Consider the following 23,139-nt stretch of genomic DNA (forward strand, 5'->3'; position numbering starts at 1 on the left):
GTTATAGCAACCTCCTAAATGATATATAAATAGCAGCAGCCACCTAGTTAATATATTATTCATAGCAGTCTCCTAACTGATATATAAATAGTACTGTAGCTACCAACTAGATGAAATTCAAATTATAGCAAACTCTCAGGCGATCTATAAGTGATAGCAGCATCTTAAATTATATGTAACCCATAGCAGTCTCTGCAATGATATGTAAGTTATAGAAACCTCTTAAATGATATATAAATAGCAGCAGCCTCCTAATTAATATATAATTCATTGCAGCCTCCTAACTGATATATAAATAGTAGCTACCAACTATAAGAAATTCAAATTATAGTAAACTCTTATGTGATCTATAAGTCATAGCAACATCCTAAATTCTATGTAACTCATAGCAACCTCTGCAATGATATGTAAGTTATAGCAACCTCCTAAATGATGTAAAAATAGCAGCAGCCTCCTAATTTATATATAATTCATTGCAGCCTACTAAATGATATATAAATACTAGCTATCAACTATGGGAAATACAAATTATAGCAAGGTCTTAGGTGATCTATAAGTGATAGCAACATCCTAAATTATATGTAACTCATAGCAGCCTCTGCAATGATATGTAAGTAATAGCATCCTCCTAAATGATATATAAATATCAGCAGCCTCCTAATTAATATATAATCCATAGCAGCCTCCTAACTGATATATAAATAATAGCTATCAATTATGGGAAATTCAAATTATAGCAAGGTCTTAGGTGATTTATAAGTGATAGCATCATCCTAAATTATATGTAACTCATAGCAGCCTCTGCAATGATATGTAAGTTATAGCAACCTCCTAAATGATATATAAATATCAGCAGCCTCCTAATTAATATATAATCCATAGCAGCCTCCTAACTGATATATAAATAATAGCTATCAACTATGGAAAATTCAAATTATAGCAAGGTCTTAGGTGATCTATAAGTGATAGCAACATCCTAAATTATATGTAACTCATAGCAGCCTCTGCAATGATATGTAAGTTATAGCAACCTCCTAAATGATATAGAAATACCAGCAGCCTCCTAATTAATATATAATCCATAGCAGCCTCCTAACTGATATATAAATAATAGCTATCAACTATGGAAAATTCAAATTATAGAAAGGTCTTAGGTGATCTATAAGTGATAGCAACATCCTAAATTATATGTAACTCATAGCAGCCTCTGCAATGATATGTAAGTAATAGCAACCTCCTAAATGATATATAAATATCAGCAGCCTCCTAATTAATATATAATCCATAGCAGCCTCCTAACTGATATATAAATAATAGCTATCAATTATGGAAAATTCAAATTATAGCAAGGTCTTAGGTGATCTATAAGTGATAGCAACATCCTAAATTATATGTAACTCATAGCAGCCTCTGCAATGATATGTAAGTTATAGCACCTCCAAAACAATTTATAAATAGCAGCAGCCTCCTAAATAATATATAACTTATAGCAGCCTCCTCACTGATATATAGATAATTGCTACCAACTATGTGAAATTCAAATTATAGCAATTTCTCAAGTGATCTATAAGTTATAGCAACATACTTTATTATATGTAAATCAGAGCAGCCTCTAAAAGAAACAAGTTATAGCAAACTCCTTGATGATATAAGTTATGGCATCTTACCAAAGTGTATGTAAGCTATGCCATGCTATGTAATGTTTCCATTGTAACTATTACATAAGTTACAATGGTAACATTCTAATTTATGTGTATTTTGTAGCAATCTGCTAACTGGTAATCATTATTTTTGCTTACTCATTGAGTTATGAATTATTTTACCTTCAAATTGATATATAATTTACAACAACCATCTAGACATTCTCCAAGTTTTGATAGCTTTTCTAGTATGCATATATACAAAGTATGAAAAGGCAATGAATATATATTGTATGATACCACATTCTCCTAAAATTTCCATAAAAATATATAATAATTAGGAGGTGAATAAATATATATATATCTACAATGTAGATAAATTAGACCATATAGGAGGCTTACCCAGATATATTTGCGTTAACTCCTAATCCCTTATATTCCGAAACCTCCTAACTGGTATATATTTATTCAACTCCTAACTCTGAAATATGGGTATATATATATATATATATATATATATATATATATATATATATATATATATATATATATATATATATATATATATATATAAAGTGCGCTATTGGGAACAGCTAAGATCTTGAGGCGAGTGCTCAAACTCCCAGGTCTCCGGTAGGAGACCCGAGTTAGAGCAGAATTTACCACCCATACGGGGTATCCGGAGTGAGGAAACAATTTTATATATATATCCCGAAAGACTTAGGCTGGCTTTTGTATCAACATAGCCAGATTTAACGCTTCTTTTGAGTTTGACTTTGTACCAGAAGAATGGTTGGAGTCGATAACGCGTTATGAAAAGTCACTAGTGGTCATTAGACCCGAAAATGAGTCTGGAGGTTACCAGGTCAAAACTTTGCTTTATTGCATAGGGAGTCGTAGTAAAAGTATATTTAACAGCTTAAACCTCAATAAAGAGCAGCAAGCCAGTTATGCGGCAGTAAAGAAAGCTCTCGACAAATATTTTTCCCCTTAAACGACGATATATCATTTTTAAAAGGGCAAAGTTTTTGCCGCAGAGACCAGCTACTAGGTGAACAAGCTGAACAGTTCGAGTCTTGAATGAGATTGCCAGTCAATGTGAATTCAAGTCAAACAAATCGGAACAAATGAGGTATCGTATTGCTGTGGGAATCTCTTAACTTATCAGTCAACTGAGAAATGCAAAAAATGGACATTGATGAGTTATTAGAGGAGGTTGCCATTGACATGGCTTGCCAGGCAAAACAAGTTGACAAAAAATTGATGAGCTTAGTGAGAAGAAAACTTTGTTTTCTAAAAATGAGGTGAAAAAGTCAGTTCAGCGTAGTAGTCACAATGACAGTTCATGTAAACATTGTGGCTATCGCCTACACGTGAGCAGTAAAATTCTTTGCTTTGGACACCAGCTGCAAGTGCAACAAAAATGACCAAAAAGATTGATCAATTCCAGATAATAGCATTTCAACTTTAGTAAATCATCCTGTTACAGATTATAACAACTAAACCAGTGACAGTGCAATTTCACAAACAACTCGTTCGGATCGGGTCGTAAAAGCACCGCAAAAGCTCAACTTCTAAAGCTCAGTTTCAGCTTCCTGAGTTGCTGTTCTACCAATGATATAAAAACCCCACAAGATAAGCGACGGCTATTATATGGGCGGAGTTTAATGATTGAGGTCTGTTGGGATTGTGCTAGCCTGGGTTTCAGGGTTAACATAGTTCTCGTGGGGCAGTCGCATTGCCTTGTTAGGTTTTTGGGTATAGGTTTTTATTGTAGATATGCATCGATCGCAGATAATAAATCATGAATCAGCAAACCTTGAATTTCCACAGTGTAGGGGTAATACCTAACCAAAAAAATGGATCCATGGAAAATAAAACATTTCAAATTACCAATTTTTACGAATTTTAAGATCGGTAAGAGTTGTAGTATAGGCTTAAAGTTAGATATAATTTACCCGAAATCACTCGAACAACGTCCTTTTTTCCCTAGTTTGATTAATATTTTGCCACCTCCAATATAAAATGACAAAGTCTTTCATCGTTGTCCCATTGTTTGACCTGGCCAATAAGATGGGACAGCAGGCAAAGCTGTGCAGTGTAGTTTTCGTACTCAAAATCTAAACATAAAACTTAATTTGGGCCATTTCACAATGGCGACTATTAAGATCGCCAATGCTTGTGAATGGCAATTTACTGATCATAACGGTGACAATAATGGGCAACTATATTTATTTGGCAGCAAAATGAAACCAACATCTCAGTAAAATAACGACCATTGCTCATATTATTTGTAAATTTACATGGGGCTATATTCAGCATATTGTTTGTTCTGGTGCTATGTTCGGTTCATCTCAACAGAGCTCGATCATTAAACCCCGCCCATATGATATCTGTCGCCTATCTTGTGGGGGTTTTATATCATTGGTTCTACCCTATGTTGCTCTTGTATGGCTGTCTGTTCAAGCTTGTATGTATTAAACCATTGTGACATTTTATCAGTGTGTTATAATTTGTTTTCTGTTTTGTATTCACAACTGTAAGCCACATTCTTTTGTTTGAAAACAAGGGAGATATTGTAATATATCTTACTATGTCTACGGTAACATGGGCAGCTTTTTGGTTTACCCCACCACAGTACGTTTTACCACTAAGCGTGGTCAGTTTTCGCCTTAGTCAGTTTATTATGTACACTTGTCAAGGAATAAACACTGTTTACAGGCCCGTATTCCCTAGGGCGACTAGGCCCCCAACTTTTTAGTGATTTTTCGGCGGCTAAGTACTAGGAATTGCAGTCTAAGTTCATTCACTTGGAATTTCCAAGTTAGAAATTCCAACAACTGTTGGAAATTACAACAACTATTTTACTAGCAACTAGCGTTCTATATAGTCTCCGTGGCGATTTCGCCAAATGAGTGATCTTGTGAGACTTTGTTAAGACTTGGAAACTGAACTTTATTCTTATAGTGGGGTGTGAAGAAGACCCCCAAACTTGCATTTCTACTAATTTTCAGACTCACTAATCTAGTATTGGTTTTGCCTGCCACTAATGCAGTGAGGGAAAGGTCCTTTTCTGCATTGAAGCGAATCATAATACTGATGAGGAGCACTATGGGACAGGCTCGTCCAAATAATCTTCTAATATTACAAATGTATGTATAAAGGTGCTGAAATAAATACAGAATCAGTTGTCAAAGATTTCTGCCATAGACACATTGACAGAACGAGAGCTATTGCAATAGAAAAAGTAATAGCTCTTGTTCTGTCAATGTCCCTTACAAAAATCCGTAGTGTCATGAGTTTTATATTGTTCATTGAATAAAGAAAAAGTTATGCCTACCATGAACCATAAACAATATTGTTATGTAGATTTTGATGCATGAAATTGATTGCATTTATGCATACTTTGAGGGTTGTTGATGCTTAAAAGGTCCAGAGCTTCAGGGTACTGCCCTGAACTCTGTTGAGGGCTTACACCGCTCCCTAAACCCCCTGGTGTTCCTAACTAGTGGCCTAACATTTGCAGGCTCAACTTGCAATCAGGGAAATGTTTATATTTGTCTGTATCTCAATATCAAGATCTTACAACAGTAACAATAATTATATTAAAGTAGGATATGGAAAAACAACTATAAGCTAGACAATGGTTTGCTTAAAGTTACTGGCCAAGCATGAACTCGCACAAAAAAATTCAATTTTGATCAAAAAAAAACCTATGCATGTACTCAAGTATGTCTTTTGAATAATAAATATCAGAATTTTTTTTTTCGTAAGCTGCAGGATTTGACATGTAACAGCCCAAAAAAGTGCACAAAAGATGGCGATAACGGTGAATTGCGTTGTTGTATGGAGATACTGTGAAAACAAGATACCAACAGGTAATGTAACCAGACCACAGGATGAGCATATAATACCTACAAGCAGCAAGATGCCTAAAAGAAATCAAATGATTCGATAATTGGAAAAGTCAAAAGAAAATTATGAACTTCAGAATTGGAAGAAATCAATCATAGAAACTGCGTCAACACCAGATGGAGAACTTGCTAAAAGTAAGTTGAAGCAATTAAACCTACCAAACACCATCATCAAAACGCCCCTAGAGAAACAATAAAAAAGAGTCAAATGAGTCACATACAGATCTGCCACTTCTTTCAGACATGACCTAGATACCAAGAGTAAGTCACGAGCTCCACCTAACATGTCAACATCACGTGCACCAGCTGAAGACTTACGCAAACAAGATATCTTCAAACGCCTGACAGAAAGCATTGAACCTTGAAGCACATCAATTACACAAGTAATGTTTCAGCTTATTCAGGTTCTTCAACATCTTGGCTTTCAAATGAGCCATTGTTTGACATGGCAAGACAGACATTGGTTGATGTTTATAGGATTTCCCCAAAGCTCTAACGCAGAAATGTTCAATGGTATAGGCTCGGAAATTGTGAAACCATAATTTTCATATTCGGTGTTGTGTGCTCTTACCGCTTATTTTTATCGCTTACTGCTTATATTTATAAACTACGATAATGACGCTAGTTGCAGGCAAGGGTAGGAGAACTCCAGAAAAGCAATGAAGATGACAAAGGAATCAGTGTCATTAGCTCTCCATGTACAGATTATTTTTATGAATAACTCAGATCCGAAGCAACATTATATTTTCCCGATGATATTATGCACTAGCCCTCTCTTTTTTATAGTGATGTTGAAGGGCACGACTGAGGCTAATTAATCTCAAGCATTGCGTGATCCCGCAAGAGTGCAATCTACATATAGTCCTAGGGCCACGCCACTGCAGGTCACAATTTAATCGATGTGACATCATTACCTTTACCACCATGGGTGGATAACAACCAGGTATGTTGTTAGTAGTCATTTCTGCTTTTGTTCAATTTTGTTGAAGTAAATTGAATTAAATCAATCGTTAGGGTTGACTTCCTGCACTTCGGGATTGTTCAAAATAGAGAAGCCTACTGTAAATAACTTAATCTGCCTATAAGCTAGTATTATACACAAAGTGATTAATTTAACTGGCCAATACACCTGTTTTCTATTTTCAATATACTGTAATTTATTCGAATATAATAAATATTTTAATTTTTATAGTTTTTCTTTTTGAAATTTAACTACTAATTAGTTATTAATCAAGTTTTTAATCTTTTTTGTAACGGACAAACAATGTCATCATATAAAACGATGTCATAATAATAAATATAAATGTTTAAAATGAACGAAAGGATAAAAAAAGTTCTAACAATCACCCGAAATCTATTAACCCAGAATGTGTTTGTATTATGATACTCGGGCATTGTTGATTATCTAGAATGCCAGTTTATAATTAGCACTCTCTGGGTTTAAGAGCACCGATTGTCACAGATAAGCGCAGCCTCAATGGCAGCGAAAGGAATCGATGACCTAAGGCTAAATGATGATTATGACATCCATAGATATATAAACCTAGATTGGCCAGCAATAGCTATTCCCATCGGTTGCCTTGTCAGACTTAAATAGCATGACGTAACGTCATTGTATTGTACCTCATGCTTGACTGCACTGTTGTTAACAATGGAGCTAATGGAGAGAAGGTGACAAAACATCATTTATTTTCACATAAAAACCTTCTTGGATACATAATCCAGTAATCTAAAGCAACTCTGTGATAATATCTGATAACCACCATATATTAAAACTAGAAAAGCTATGAATTGTTGCACACAAATCATGAGCCATCAGGGCTTTATTTGTCACCCTCTCCTATCTCCATTCTCTCTTTTTCCCTTTTCCAAAGAAAAAGTGAGAAGAGGAAAAGAGAGAAGGGGGAAAGGAAAAGGGGTGGGGGGCAAATAGCCCAGCCACTCAAAGAGCCAGACCCTGGCTAGGTTAATAGACTAATATCATGCTGAACTAAACATGACTAAATATGAGTATGCAAGTATGTCTTAAGTCAAAAATGAGACAAAATAATTATTTTACAGCTGGCTACGTAACTGGTTAGGTCACCAAAGCTGAAGTGTAATGATTGTATCACTAGCATCGTGGATGTTACCAACTATGATGTAAACCAAGCAACGAATTCCCTAATCACAGTTCAGAATCGTGGTGGTTTGACTTTGTCTTCGCCTGTGGTGATTGAGGTTTGCAACCACAGTGAGAAAGCGACGAGAGTGTTGCTTAGTAGTGCTGGATTGGTGAAAAACTTTCCCAGGCTAGCACTAATTGCAACCATAAAGAAGTTGCTGAGGTTCAACATCATGCTATTGTTTAAAGGTTGACTAACAATAAAATTCACATTCCAGTTATATGGTATGAAAAGATTCATCATGTCTTACTCTGTTGTGTTGTAGGTGCCAAATATGTGGAAACGCGATTACAAGCTCTTAAAAGCTCAAAAACGAACAGTTAATCGCAGCCACACGAGACCGCCATTGTGTGGATTCGCTTTCCAAAACTGCTCAAATGGGACGTAGTTGTTACAGGATGGTTTCTGTTTACACTTTCATGCAACCTCATTCGTCGAAATATTTTCACAAATATACTTCACGCATTCAATAAAACTATGTCTATTGTTCTTATGCGTCTGTTTTATCGACATTGTAATGCTGTCACTTTTAGCACTGATATCTTATAACTTACCGTAAAAATTTGTTAAACTTTTTAGCCTTAGCTGGAAGGAGTACATATCATTGTCTAATAATTATGACGAGCCTGTTGGTCACCTGTGATAATCGAAAAGTGCTGCAAAAACTATTTTGAAAGTATTGGGTCACGTGATCAGATTACGACTTGACGATTGAATAATGCCAAAACAAAACTGTACAGTAGTGAGCATCTATATTTGATACAGGGCATTCGGTAAAACCCGAAGTGTTTGTCATAAACTAGTGCTACGATAAGTTTTATATTGAGCTTTTTATTGGCCTTTCAATTCACGTGAGAACATCATGTGACAAGATGATAACCAAACTGTAATGACTACGTCAGAGAAATAAACAAATTCCAATCTACGGCGGCTTTTCGTTTTTGAGCTTTTACGAGCTTGTAATCACATTTCTACGTATTTAGCACCTACAACACAACAGAGTAAGGCATGCTGAATCTTTTGATACCAAATAACTGAAATGTGAATTTTGTTGCAAGTCAACCTTTAAGCTACAAAGAAGGGTCCACCTCAATACTATTGAGGCATTTACAACAAGGGCATCCTGAGGAACTTAAAAGCGCATCTAAGAACTTTCAATTCAGCAAATTTGTTTTATTTTTAGTTTTATTCACTACCAGAAGTTTTAGGGAAGTGATGGATTTTTGCTTTCCACTATGCTGGGTTATCTATTTCTATATTTGTAAAGTATTTCTTAACTTATCTCTTGTTGATTGTAATAGCAGTTGAAAATAAAATCTGTAATAAAAACACTAGCCAAATCATGCCATTAATCTATCACCCATTGAATAGCATTGATCCACCAATGTCTAGCCATAAATTGTAGATTGCATCTATAAACCAAGCCACAAAATATACTGATTGGTGTGATAATGGTTTCTTTTATCTTAGTTTATTGATGTCACAACATTAGGCTGTAATAGAACTTAAATGAATAAAAAATCACGGTGCTGACCCGGTCCGACCTAATCTTGGGCCTCATTGCTGACCCTGAGTCTGGTCCGACCCTGCATTCCTTGGTCTCGTTCAAGCTCTCGCTAAGAAAGCCATTGATTCCATTTCCCTGATCAGATCAAAACTTCACAGGCTCATCCTATTTATTCATGTTTAGTTCAACATGATATTGGTCTTTTACCTAGCCAGGGTCTGGCTCTTCGGGTGGGTGGGCTATTTGCCCCCCCCCCCCTTTTTCTTTCCCCCTTCTCTCTTTTCCCCTTCTCACTTCTTCTTTGGAGAATGGGAAAAGAGAGAATGGGGATAGGAGAGAGTGGCAAATAAAGCCCTGATGGCTCATGATTTGTGCGCAACATTTCATAGCTTTTATAGTTTTAATCTACGGTGGTTATCAGATATTATCACAGAATTGCTTTAGTTTACTGGATTATGTATACAAGAAGGTTTTTATGTGAAAATAAATGTGATTTTGTCCTCTTCTCCCCATTAGCTCCATTGATAACAACAGTGCGGTCAAGCATAAGGTACAATACAATGATGTTACGTCATGCTATTTAAGTCTGACAGGCTTTTTCCCTATTGGCCAATTTAGGTTTATATATCTATGATGACATCACATTGTGGGAACCACAAGCAAGTGTTTTTTATTGCAGGACATACTTTTGACACCCTGCTTTTTAGTTTTATTATTCTTTGTGTATTGAATATAAACTCATTCAAAAGCAAAGACTCTGAGGTATTGAAATATTTGATAAATGTACTTATGTAATTGATGTGCTTTAACACTCAACCTACACCGTCAGGCTAACCATCCCACATATCAGACATCTATAAAAGAGAACAGCTCCAATGACTCAGTATCTCTATCCCCATCTCTAACTCCAACTTTCTCTCTTCCAGAGGACCCCCTTGGATGCTCTCCCCTATGCCTGCTGAGGAGCATTTCCCTTGTCCCTGCTTATGGAACCTCATTCTCCTTCATCAGCTAAGCCTATTCCGCACCACTACCTCAACTACCTATATCTCTTCATAAAAGGACTGCCATGACTCTCATCTGACTATCGAGACTCGCAGCAGCATGGACCGAGCCCAGCGAACACGGACGACCGTTCAAGTAAGGGTGTAACTTTTATTAGCTATTTCAACCTCTTGTCATTAATATTGTTGTTCAGAATTTTGTTAGTTGTGTATTTCAATTGTTGAACTTACAGAATCAAGAATCAACTTGTACTGGTAGATATCAGTATTGCTTACATCTGCTTAACACCTTCACTTGTACCTGAACCAGTAATAATCAACTAGTTCCCACAAGCTAAGCAAAAGTCCACAAACTAAACATAGTCAAAATAGAATAATATGACATGCATGGTCAACACTGACTGTTACATCTTGCAGTAAGAAGCAAATAGCAATGTAACATTATAATTAGATAGCTTTATTAGTAACTGAACCACAGTTAACACTAGCCAACTCAACACTAAAGCAGGTTAGCCAACCAGCTAGTAAATAAGCCAAAAGATAAAGGATGACTCATCCTAAGCTATTAATAAAACATTAGCTGCACCTGCCCGGGCGGGAACAACACTGAGCTCTACATATCACTGACATTGTGCGTGGATTCGAATTAGTTATGCATAACATAATTTTGTTGAGATTCATGACTATAAACAATGTGCAATGCTATACTACATGTGCAATGCTAAATTGGAGTTACATACTCATGTATTACTGTTCGTTATTTTATCCGTGCTAAAGTGACCTAGTTGACTTGATACCTCATTGGTTACTTTTTACTGCTTCTGTTTCTTTCGTTCTCAAAAATTGTTTCTGAAATACAGATTGCAAAAATCAAATATCTCTAAAGAACATTTATTTCTCAGCTACTAGAACTGTTACCACTACGGCTAAAATACTACTTCTGGAACAATAGAACCCGGTGAGACCATTCTATTATTAATCTTACACAGCTTTGAGTTAACCAGGTAAAACTGGGCACACTAACAGCCAAGCTTCCACTATGGCTACTTCAACAGGTTATGGGCCCAGTCCCAGTGTATTACACTCACAAAGACTGTATTTTAATGGAGACATTAACTCATATGATATCTGGGGAAACCAGATTCTTGGCACATCTGTATACACAAAACGAACGTGTGCATATTGCCATTCTACCGAAGGAAGATGAAGTAGACGATCACACAGATTTTGCAAAACACAGCAAAACAGCATACGCTAAACTAGTCCAATACCTTGATGAACGATCACTACAGCTCATCATGCGGGATGCCGCTGATAATGGACGCAAAGCGCTCAAAATTTTTCGCAGTCACTTCGTGTCAACAGAAAAACTGCGAGTACGAACCCTTTACGAAAACCTTGCTACCATTCAAATGACAGAGTTTGAGGACATTACAGGATATTTGATCCGTGCAGAAAACTATGCTACAGGACTGAGGTCAGCTAATGAGACAATCAGCGACAACCTAGTAAAAGCAATGATTCTGAAAGGTTTACCCACTTCATATCAACTATTTATTGTGGTACATACACAGCTGGATAAGACCCAAATATTCAGTGGATTGAAGTCTGCACTCACAAACTTTGACCAGCAGCAACAAAGACAAGAATCAACAACAGCTATGACTGCGAGTGCACGAAGACACCAAAGAAACCAGCGGCCTGCTAAAACACACAAACAAACATCCTTAAATCCACACTCAAACCACGAACCTTCCAAAGCCAAATTTGTCAGGCATGTGGAAAGAAAAATCATTCAGCCTCGCAATGTTACTCTAGAGACAAACTCAAATGCGAATACTGCCACTTTGAAGGACATGCTGAAATTGTTTGCCACAAAAAAGGAGGGAGCAAATCCAAGTTTCTACTTCAAACACTGCTCATGGGGCAAATTCCTTCACATTCAAGGTTGATACCTGCAAAGCAATCAAATCACTGTCTGACAACCACAAATTCAAACTGATGGTTGACTGCGGAGCGACTAGCCACGTTATCAATGACAAAGACACTTTCATTGACTACGATGAATCTTCCCAACCAACAAAACACTTTATTGAAATGGCAGACGGTCACCAATCAAATGAGATGGTTAAAGCTAGAGGAACAGCACATATCACAGTTCTTGACAGCGAACAGAAAGGACGGAAGATCTTGCTAAAAGGTGCATTATGTGCTCCTAGCTTCCCACAAAGTCTCTTCTCAGTTCGCGCAGCAACGACAAATGGCGCACAAGTCACATTTTCAACAGAAAACAACAAACTGACATCGGAGACCACAGAGTTTCCTATTATCACCCATGGTCGGCTCTTCTTTCTTCACACTGTAGACGAGAGCTCAGATACTGCCAGTGTTACAAGATCACTTGATGAATGGCACAGAATTCTAGGACACGCCAACTGCGAGGACATTATGAAACTCCAGGATGTGACAGAAAGAATGCAGGTTAAGACAAGTGACGAACAAAACGTCATGCACCAAAAGTCTGGAAACAAAAATCACTAAACAGCCACACAATCAAAACTTACCGGCTGGACCAGCCACAAAACCACTCCAAAGTGTTCACTCCGACCTTTGTGGGCCAATCAGTCCACTGTCAAGAGAAGGTCACAAGTACACAATAAACTTTATTGATGAATACTCTAGCCTTATGCACATCTAACCACTCCGTAACAAAAGTGACGCAACAACTGCTCCAAAACAGTACATTGCAAATGTTGCCATAGTGGGCAAAGTTCAGGAGCTCTACACTGATGGTGGAGGAGTGTATGTAGGTGAACAATTCACCACAAAAATTGAAAGAAAACAGCATAAAACACACAACCACGGCTCTCTATTCCTCATACCAAAATGGAAAAGTTGAACAAGCTTGGAGAACGCTCATGGAGAATTCCAGAGCCATGTTTAAAGAAACAAACATATTCAAAACAGTGTGGCCATATTCATTGAGACATGCGCAGTACATCCGGAACAGGTCCTACCAACGTCACACAAAATCGACAGCTTTTGAACTCATTACGGGCCAGAAACCGAACATGCGTAAAATACACCAATTTGGATATGGGCTGTACATACTACACGGAATGCCACAAGCAAAAACTACAAGACCGAGGCTCACCCGGTAAATACCTTGGAGTCAGAGTTTTTGTGTTCTTACAGCAACAGGAAAAGTGGTGACAACCCGTAACGTAATGATCCGTCAACAAGATGAGCAAGATATAGTCTTCTACAACCCAACACATAACGAAGAGGCAAACACAGTCCAAAGAGATAAGAGCTCTGATGAACAAACAGTCCACGAAGATACGGCCATCACAAAACAAGAACCTGCCGAAACAAAACCAAACAAAGGCAGATGTGGAGCAAAAGACTCCATACCACAAGAACCTGCCGAAAACCAGGCAAACAGACTTGTAAGGTCAAAGAACAAACCAAAATATCTGGAAGACTACGCTCTCAGCAGTGGCAAAGTGACAATCGATTACACCCTCAGAGCAGTCTACAATGTACCCCACACCTACAAGGATGCCATGGAAGCAGCTGAAAAAGCAGACTGGCAAAAGGCAATGGACACTGAAATTGCCACTCTAGAGGAAAACTCTACATGGACATTGGAGTCACTGCCATCAGACAGACTTGAAACAAAAGGACGATGGGTCTGCATTGAAACAGGGTACCACACCAGATGAAATCAAATCCAAAGCCAGATATGTAGCCAAAGGCTATTCCCAAACACAAGGCCTGGACTATGCCGCGACTTTCAGCCCAACAACCAGATTTACGTCCATAAGAATAATGCTACAGATGGCTGCCGATAAACCAGTGACCCTACAACAGATGGATGTCAAAGGCGCGTACCTTAATGCGCCAATTGATTAGGAGATACTGTATATCTGCAACAACCACCCTGATATATCAAAACTGACAAAGATGGCAACAAACTCACATGCCGTCTCAACAAATCCATCTATGGCTTGAAACAAAGTGGTCGCAACTGGCACAAGACGCTAACAGACTTTCTCACAGCTGAGGGCTACAAGCCAAGTGACAGTGACTCTTGTGTGTATCAGAAAACATCGAACATGAGAGAAATCCTTATTCTCTTTTGGGTGGATGACATCATCATCACATCTACCGACGAGAACAGCGCAAGAGAAGCAAAAGAGATGTTTCATGCCCGATTCAGGATGGACGACCGAGGAAAACTAAAATGGTTCCTTGGTATTCAATTTGAAACAGATGGGCCAAATCACATCATGTCTCAGAAAAGATATATTGAAGCCATTCTAAAACAGTATGGAATGGCCGACTGCAAACCAGCTACCACACCAGCAGAAAAAGATCCGCAACTACAAAGAGAAAATGATACTACTCAAACAGCTTTTCTCTACCGACAGGCAGTGGGTAGCTTGATATACCCGACCAAAGCCACACGGCCAGACATAGCCTAAACAGTGTCAAGACTCTCACAATTTCTTGACCGGTACGGACCAGTTCATGTTGCGGCGATGAAACGCCTTCTGAGATATCTAGAAGGAACAAAGCACTACAAACTGGAGTATAGCCCAGGTAACAGTCAACTGGTAGGATACTGTGAATCTGAATGGGCAAGTGATGTTGAAACCCACCAGTCCACATCCGGCTATCTGTTCAAGATAAGCAGCATTCCGATAAACTGGAGATCTAAAAAACAAACAACTGTAGCGCTATCGTCTTGTGAAGCGTAATTCATGGCTTTAGCTGAGGGCCCAAAGGAGATGATATACTTGAGAGCCTTCTGCAACAAGATCAGACTCACACAGCCTCCGAAAACAACCATGTATTGTAATAACTAAAGCGCCATAGTACTCACGAGCAAACGGTCTAGACAAATAAACAGAACAAAACACATCGACATGAGATACAACTTCATCAAAGAGAGAGATGATGTCAACTACTGCTACATCCTTACTGATGACAATGCTGCAGACATTCTCACAAAATCTGTCGGACGAGTTCGACACCAACACCTGCTGAAGTATATAAACATTGACATTGAGGGGAGCGTAGATATTCATGACAATAAACAATGTACACTGCTATACTACATGTTCAATGCTAAATTGGAATTACATACTCATGTATTTACTGTTCGATATTTGATCTGTGCTAAAGTGACCTAGTTGACTTGATGCTTCATTGGTTACTTTTTACTAGAGCTACACAATGATCGCGTTAATTAAACGATTAACTGAGTTGGGCCAATTAATCTTCAATTAAAATGCAACCGACGTGATGATCTTGATGTGGTTCCTTTCCTTTGTACTATTTAGTACCATACGTTAGTAATACCAACGTAGCGGGTTACTACCATTTAATTTACTAGCAAATAAATATTATGACAAGCAACACTTTCTTACCAATAAATTAAACCACAATTATTTTGCACTCGACAATGAAAACACAGTGAGTCCCTAACATTAAACTTCTTTATACAATACATTGCACAAGCGCCGTGCCGATCTAGCCATAAGCGGCCATGTCGTTAGTTGTTAGAACATGTTTTTAGGTAATAGCAACAAAAGTGATTTCAGTATTATTTAATATCTTACAGTTTGTTTTGGTTTATTTTTAAAAACTTTTTTAGGTAAATTATACATGTATTATCATTTTGCAAAAAAATCACAATCATATTTCAGCTTCAGAATATTAGTAATATAAGATTGACACTTTATTGGAACATGAAAGCAGAAAAATGTCTTCCGCCCTAGGTAGCGCATTTCTGTAAGTTGTTGGAAGCGTAAACAAGAAAGCGAAGTGCAGTATATGCTAGAAAGAATTTGCTTACCACCACAGCACATCATCATTAAGATATCATTTAACTAATTCTCATCCTACCGCTCAGAATCATCACCAGCTGTCGCAGACAATAACTAATACTACTGACTACCGGCACTCCTGTCCCCTGTGAGCGGCTAGTCTCTAAAGCTGGCAATATTGTATGTAGGAAGAGGGTATCCCTTTATTCAGATAATGTGAATAAACTGTGCTGCCTCAACTCTTGGCTGACTTAATTATAGACTTTCATAGACATTTTTCAAACTCATAATAATTATTACATTGTAACTTATATACATTGTACATAAAATGTACTACTGCTAATAATTGTTTAAAATATAATTATTCTATATGTAGCTGTATTATTTGTTTTTGAATATGCAGGTTTTTACTAGATTAATTCTAAGATTAATCGAAGATTAACTGGTTCAGACCAGTTAATAATCGCGATCAATTTTTATAATCGTTGTGCAGCTCTACTTTTTACTGCTTCTGTTTCTTTCGTTCTCAAAAATTGTTTTTGAAATACAGATCGCAAAAATCAATTATCTCTAAAGAACATTTATTTCTCAGCTACTAGAACTGTTACTACTACGGCCACTACGGCTAAAATGCTACATCTGGAACAATAGAACCCGGTCAGATCAGATCGTTCTCACTGAGAGCCTTTGAAGGCAAAAAGACGTGAAAACTCAGTTTCAAGAAACTTTTTAGTTTATTTTTTACTTTTTTTCAAATTTACTTTTTTTATTCTTTATTATATATTTATTGACATTTATACATGTACAAATCTTTCCGGTTAAATCAAAGAAACTAAACATCTGCACACTCGGCATCCCCTCGAAGATCTCTAGCTGTTTTTGGCCAAAAGGAGTGAAAATATTGCCCTGATTTTATAGATGGCATGTACAATTCCCTATTTTGTCTTGTATCGTGCGGGTTATTGGGAAGAGTAAAAGTGTTTTGAATAACACCAGAACTCAACACTTTGCAATATAGTTTTATTCGGGCATCTTTTCTACGTTCTTGCAATAATTTTATGTTAGTGCTTTCCTTAATTGTGAAAAGCTTACTGGTGAATTTATGAGGTAAACAAATTTCAGACATTTATTTTGGATTTTCTCGATTTTCTTGATATCTTTTTTTAAATGTGGGTCCCACACCTGGCAAGCATATTCAAGGCCTGATCGTATCAGAGTCTTGTATGCCACTAATCTTGTCTTAGTGTCAGCTGTTTTAAGACCTCTATGTAACATTCCAACTAGTCTGTTAGCTTTTGATGTAATTTTATCTATGTGTTTTTCCCATTTTAATTTACTACTCAGCTCAACTCCTAAATATGGATTAGAGTCAACATTTGTTAACTTTACATTACGTAAATAGTAGTCTTGCTGAGATTTCAGCTCACCGATGGAAAGAACTGAACACTTTGAAGGATTAAAAGAAAGTTGCCAGATGCGGGATCATTCCTCGAGAGCCATTAAATCTTCGTTTAAAACTGCACTCTCACTTCTTAAATTGTACACAAGGGCACCATCTGCAAATAGACGACATTCCGATGTTATTTTCCCTAGCAAGTCGTTCACATAAACAAAAAACAGAAACGGGCCCAAAACCGATCCCTGAGGGACCCCAGAGAAAACATCGCAAAAATGTGATTCAACACCCTCCACTGAAACAAATTGTTTCCTACTAATTAAAAAATTTCTAATCCATGATATAAATATAGGGCGAACGCAGAGGCTTTCTAACTTAAATAGCAATTTCCGATGATTTACTGAATCAAAGGCCTTTGAAAAGTCCAGTATCCAAACATCTGTGATATGATGTTTCTCTTTATTTAAAGCTAAATCATTGAAAGTATGGATCAGCTGTGTCTCACATGATCTGTCTTTACGGAAACCATGCTGAGAGTCACACAATATTTTGTTTTTATCAAAAAATTGATGAATGTTGGAAGCTATTATGTGTTCCGGTAACTTGCAAGAAATACAAGTCAATGAGACAGGCCTGTAATTGTTTGGTTGCTTTCTATCGCCCTTTTTAAAAATTGGTTTCACCTTGGCAAGCTTCCATATATCTGGAAGAGAGCTCGAGGTCAGAGAGTACTTAAATATTTCAGTTAATGCGTGAACAATACAAGCAGAAAAAGTCTTTAGAAGCATGTCGGTTAGATTGTCTGGACCACATGATTTAGCAACTTTAATGTCATTGAGAACTTTCAGAACACCTTCCTTTTTTATTTCAAAAACAGAATCATCTACATTATATTTCTCAAAGTCAGTTGGCAAAGGTTTATCGTCGTCAACAACAGACACTGACTGAAAAAGCAGTTAAGCAAATTAGCTTTTTCTGTTGATGACTTTGATGTAGATCCATTTAGAGTTAGGTTGGGTATAACATCACAACCGTTGCTCTTTGCTTTTTTAAGGTGTCTGTAAAATGCTTTGCTATCCCCTGACAGTAACGGTTTATAAAAGGTTTTGGATAGATGTCTTTTTAGCTTGTAACATGAGCCTTCTGTTATATTTCCGTGTATTTTTGTACCTTGTAACATTATAGTTAGTTTCATGAGTTCTCATTAAACTATAAAAAAGTTTATGTTTTTTATAGCATTTTACAAGCGTTTTGTAAGCCATGGTGGTTGTTGTGTAGTTTTTCTTGTTCTAACTGGCACACATGTTTGGTTTAATGCCTGCATACCTGCACAAAATATATTGTAAATCTTATTGATGGACTCACCAGCTTTAATACAACTAAGTATATTTGTCTCACACTCCGCAAACACATCGAAGCCTTTTACAAGATCAGCCTTGTTGTAGGAAAATACTTGAGTTTCCCTGAAAACCTCCTGATTTTGTTGTGTGAGATCAAGCCTAATATTTATCAAACTGTGGTCACTATATATAGGGGTAGAGACAATCACATCCTGAACAAAAGACTTGTTGGCAAACACTAGATCCAACGTACTCCTTTTGTTATGGGTAGTTTCGAAGATGTGTTGTTCATAGGAGAAATCAGCTATTTTTGATAGAAAAGGATTATTGATATTAGTCTCCATTTGCAACAAAATTTACCCAATCAATATTTGGCATGTTAAAGTCACCACAAATCGACAGAGTTTGATTTCTAACCACACTATCAACTTCAGAAAGAAGTGATGGAATAAGCATTGGATCTTGATTGCTTGGTGGTCTGTATACTATGAGCAAAAATATAGGGAATGTGTTTGTCAAAGAGAATTTTATCAACAAGGATTCAGAAGAAGACTGGAGAGGAATAATATCTGAATGATAGTCATTACGAATATATGCAGCAACTCTTCCTCCATGTTGATTTCTATCATCTCTATGCGACTGAAAGTTTTTAATTTCTAGCTCTCCAGTATGAATATCTGATCCCAAATGGGTTTCAGTTAAGCAAATCGAAAATATATTTGGTGACAGCTAGAGCTCCCATTCTAGAAAATGAACCTTGTTGCGGAGTGAACAAATATTTGTGTACCTACAGAACATGCATGCTAATATCATCATTTGCCCCAATTTTATACCCTCTTACAGAGGGTGTTAAAAATAAGCCTATAGACTCATTAGTAATTCTAGTAGTAAATTCATTAGTAAATCTTTAGTAAAAGGCAAAAGATTTATGCGTGGATATGAAGAGAAGCCAGAGTTGAGACCGGTGAGACCATTCCATTATTAATCTTACACAGCTTTGAGTTAACCCCGTAAAACTCGACACACTAACAGCCAAGCGTCCACTATGGCTACCTCAACAAATTTCTCCAATACCACCTATAACAGCGTAGTACTAGGTTGTGTGGTTGGTCTCGTTGAATTAGTGAGAGGCCCTGGAAAAAAACTCGTTGATCACATTTATAATTAACTAAAAACGTTAGTACCACTAGCTTTGCCAAAGTTATTACCAATTTTGTCTTCGATTTCTTCGCTAGATTCTAATTCCAGTTCCATGGTAACGATAAGACATTAGTTCAGATACTCCAAAAGTTCGCTTCAAAAAACTGCGCTACGGCATGCGAATTTTTTCCCAAACAGGTTTGCATACGCAGTGTGGAATAGTTTCACAGTTTATAGGCTCTGTGCAAGCGGCAGTAAAGTCTTGGCTCCTGATTGGTCGGTCAGGTACAATGGCAGTAGCTCAATCCTGGTCAAATTCTGGGTCTTTTTTGTAGGGGTGCGGCTTAATCCGGACGCGTTAGGGTTTGATCTGCACTAAGCGATAAGGTTTTAAGCCATGCAAACGTTTAGTTGGTGAGAAATTGAGTTGGTAATCTTTTTGTTTTGTTTAACAAAACAAAACATGTATTTTCAAGCAAATATTTTATTGAAAATATGAGAACTTTCATCAAAGTACTATAACGTATTTACATAGCTGTTTATCGTTGTTTTTTTCGTGTTAAGAATAAATGGTAACGCACTCATGAAACAGAAAATCTTTTTCCTAAAACTACATCATTAATAAAAGGTTACATAATAATTAACATAATGTTAAAATAATACATAATAATTATTATTATGTATTCATTCATATTTGAAAAATATGTGACCTCTCGCGTGAAAATCGACCAAAAGTCGGCATTCCCTATTGTTAGTAATGGAGCTTCGAAGTTTGCATTATAGTCTGGTGGCCACACGGCATTATCGTCTCAACAGGTGGCAGAAGATGGGGTCTATGGTAGCTTGACACTTTTAACATGTTTCTAATTTATTAATTATTAATTTAGTTTCCTACCGCTATTTTAGTTGATAAGCTAAGAGTAATTGGCCATTAAATGGTGAGTAGTTATACAAAAATAATTTTTTTCTTACGCCGTGTGCAGTCAGTCGGACCAGCTAATCAGAGCCGTAGACCAACATTTACGTCATGTTATAGTACGGGGGTATCAAATTATCCCGATATCAATTAGGTTTGTACAGAGCCATCGAGTGTAAAAGTTATGCCACCAACAACTTACGGGCGCCATCTTAGTTCCACTTTGCGCAATAGTTTCATTTCATTGTTATAGGCAATGGTCTTTGCTAGCTAATAAAAAGTCACGCAAGTGAATATTGGCCAATAGATTTGCATGACAGGCAACACTTGCTAACATATGATACTTCAGTTAACATGATATGGTAACTTTGACTGCCTTATTGCCTCTAATCAAGCAAAAAAGTGAGCACGAATCCAAAAAAACTGAGTTGAGGTTTCTACACATGCACATATATTTGCAAATACAATGCATACGTCTACATACTTATTTAAATTCAGTCAAATTAAACAGACAAATTACATATGCCATGTGGTTGGGCAAGGGTTTGGAAACAACATAGTTATATATAGTCAAATAAACCAAATATATCAAGTATATAATATATACGGTCGATTTAATGAAGTTGCTAGAAACACATATATAATTATTGTTAATACGGGTTTGTTACCAATTAGCACCTAGTAGTGGAGCTCCTAGAAGCCTTCATCCTAGAAACACAGTAATGTCACATACATATATAAATTTATAGCAGTTATTACCTACTAGTAGCGCTGCTACAGACACTAGGTTAGGAAACATGAACCGAAGTAAACGTATGGATGATTACTTTGCCTTTGTGGCCATTGACCTTATGAATGTAGAGCAGCTCCTCTTGGTAGATCCTACAGTTTGACTTTGACCTAGTGTTTTTGTTTGGTCTTTACAAAAATACCTAAGCCTAGTGTCTATAAAAGTGCTAAGCAACTTAGATGGTAGGTCATGACACTTGAGCACAATGTCCTCTATGCTGGCAACCCTACCACAGCCATCGATCAGAGCTCTCCGGATGTTTCTATGTGATGCTTGTTCTACATTAGCCCTGAAAATCTTTTCCCATTTCAGCATAGCATTATATACGGGTTCAGCAACACGGCATAAAGCCATGTAAACTGCAACGGTAAAGCATAAAATGAAATAATTTTGTCATTGCAAGCTCAGTATACTTAGGTGCTTTAGTTAAGTTTTGATGAGTGGAAGATAGAGGAACATATAATCACAAGGTGGTTATACAAATTATGAGTTCTGTTAAGTTGTTCATATTAGGATTAGCAAAGTGTGCAAGTTAGATGTGAAAGAAGGCACACAGAATAATTAGTAATGCATAGAGGTAATGGTTAAGTCCCATCCAGAAGAATAAATTAAATCCCAGCACTCCTTACACGCATTTCCACTGACTATACTTACTTGCATGATCATCGCAAGCCTACTAATAGAAAATGTTATAAACACATATTACTCAAAATAAATGTAATTGTATGTCAAAGCAAACATGAACAAAACAAATTTGCAAACCAGAAGAAGATGGTGCCTCCAGAACTGAAACATTAGGTTCTTCTTCAGGTGTTGGGCATGGCTTACTGCTTGCATAGTCGTAGTCAGAGAAATAAGCAATCAATGGCCCTGAGTCATCCGCAACTCGTATTAAAGGTGGCTTTCGTCTTTTGGGAGCCGAACGATGTGGAAACAGAGCGGGATAAGCAAGATGCCGAAGTTTCTTCAAGCCATCTTTGCGGTTAGGCTCATACATCTGATCTTTAAAGTGTGCCTGAAAAGTAATACCTGTATATTAGTTAGGCCTATATTATGTCTATGCTGGTATTTATAGTTAACTTCAATAAACAGTCAAATCATGCGGAAGCTATGGTCACTATCAATGAATTCTGTAAATATAATACTTATATGACAAAGTGGGATGAAGAAGTGATGGTACTCTCTTGTCTCACCATTTGTATCCACTTAACTCGCAATGTGGCATCTCTTGGGAAGCAATGCATTGTGTAGCCATGCTCAGATCTGTTTGTGCATCCTACTGCCCAGCAGTTAACCATTTTTATCTAATCTAATGCCAGAAGCAAGTTGATTGAAGGAAAGTTGACTGCTGCTACTACTAAACTGCCAACCTCTAGTAACCTCTTTGTTGCACTTTGAGTTCAACACATACCGATTACACTGAGATATAAAATAGTAACAAATCAGCATGATCAATGTATGAATAGGTGTTGTTCTCTCTCAAATAATGCTCA

At 37.1% G+C, this 23,139-nt stretch overlaps 1 protein-coding gene across 2 annotated transcripts in view; it reads right to left on the bottom strand.

The window, feature by feature from the left end:
• The window catches only part of LOC137394683 (uncharacterized), a 79,133-nt gene extending 58,997 nt beyond the window's left edge, over positions 1–20,136 (bottom strand). For both annotated transcript variants that reach the window (XM_068081441.1, XM_068081442.1), the window contains exon 1: positions 20,009–20,136. In XM_068081441.1, the coding sequence (XP_067937542.1) occupies positions 20,009–20,054 (46 nt within the window). In that variant the 5' untranslated portion in view covers positions 20,055–20,136. The remainder of the gene's footprint in view (positions 1–20,008) is intronic.
• Between the last annotated feature and the right edge of the window lie 3,003 nt (positions 20,137–23,139).

Source organism: Watersipora subatra, chromosome 4 (genome assembly GCF_963576615.1).
Source record: "Watersipora subatra chromosome 4, tzWatSuba1.1, whole genome shotgun sequence".
Lineage (NCBI taxonomy): Eukaryota > Metazoa > Bryozoa > Gymnolaemata > Cheilostomatida > Watersiporidae > Watersipora > Watersipora subatra.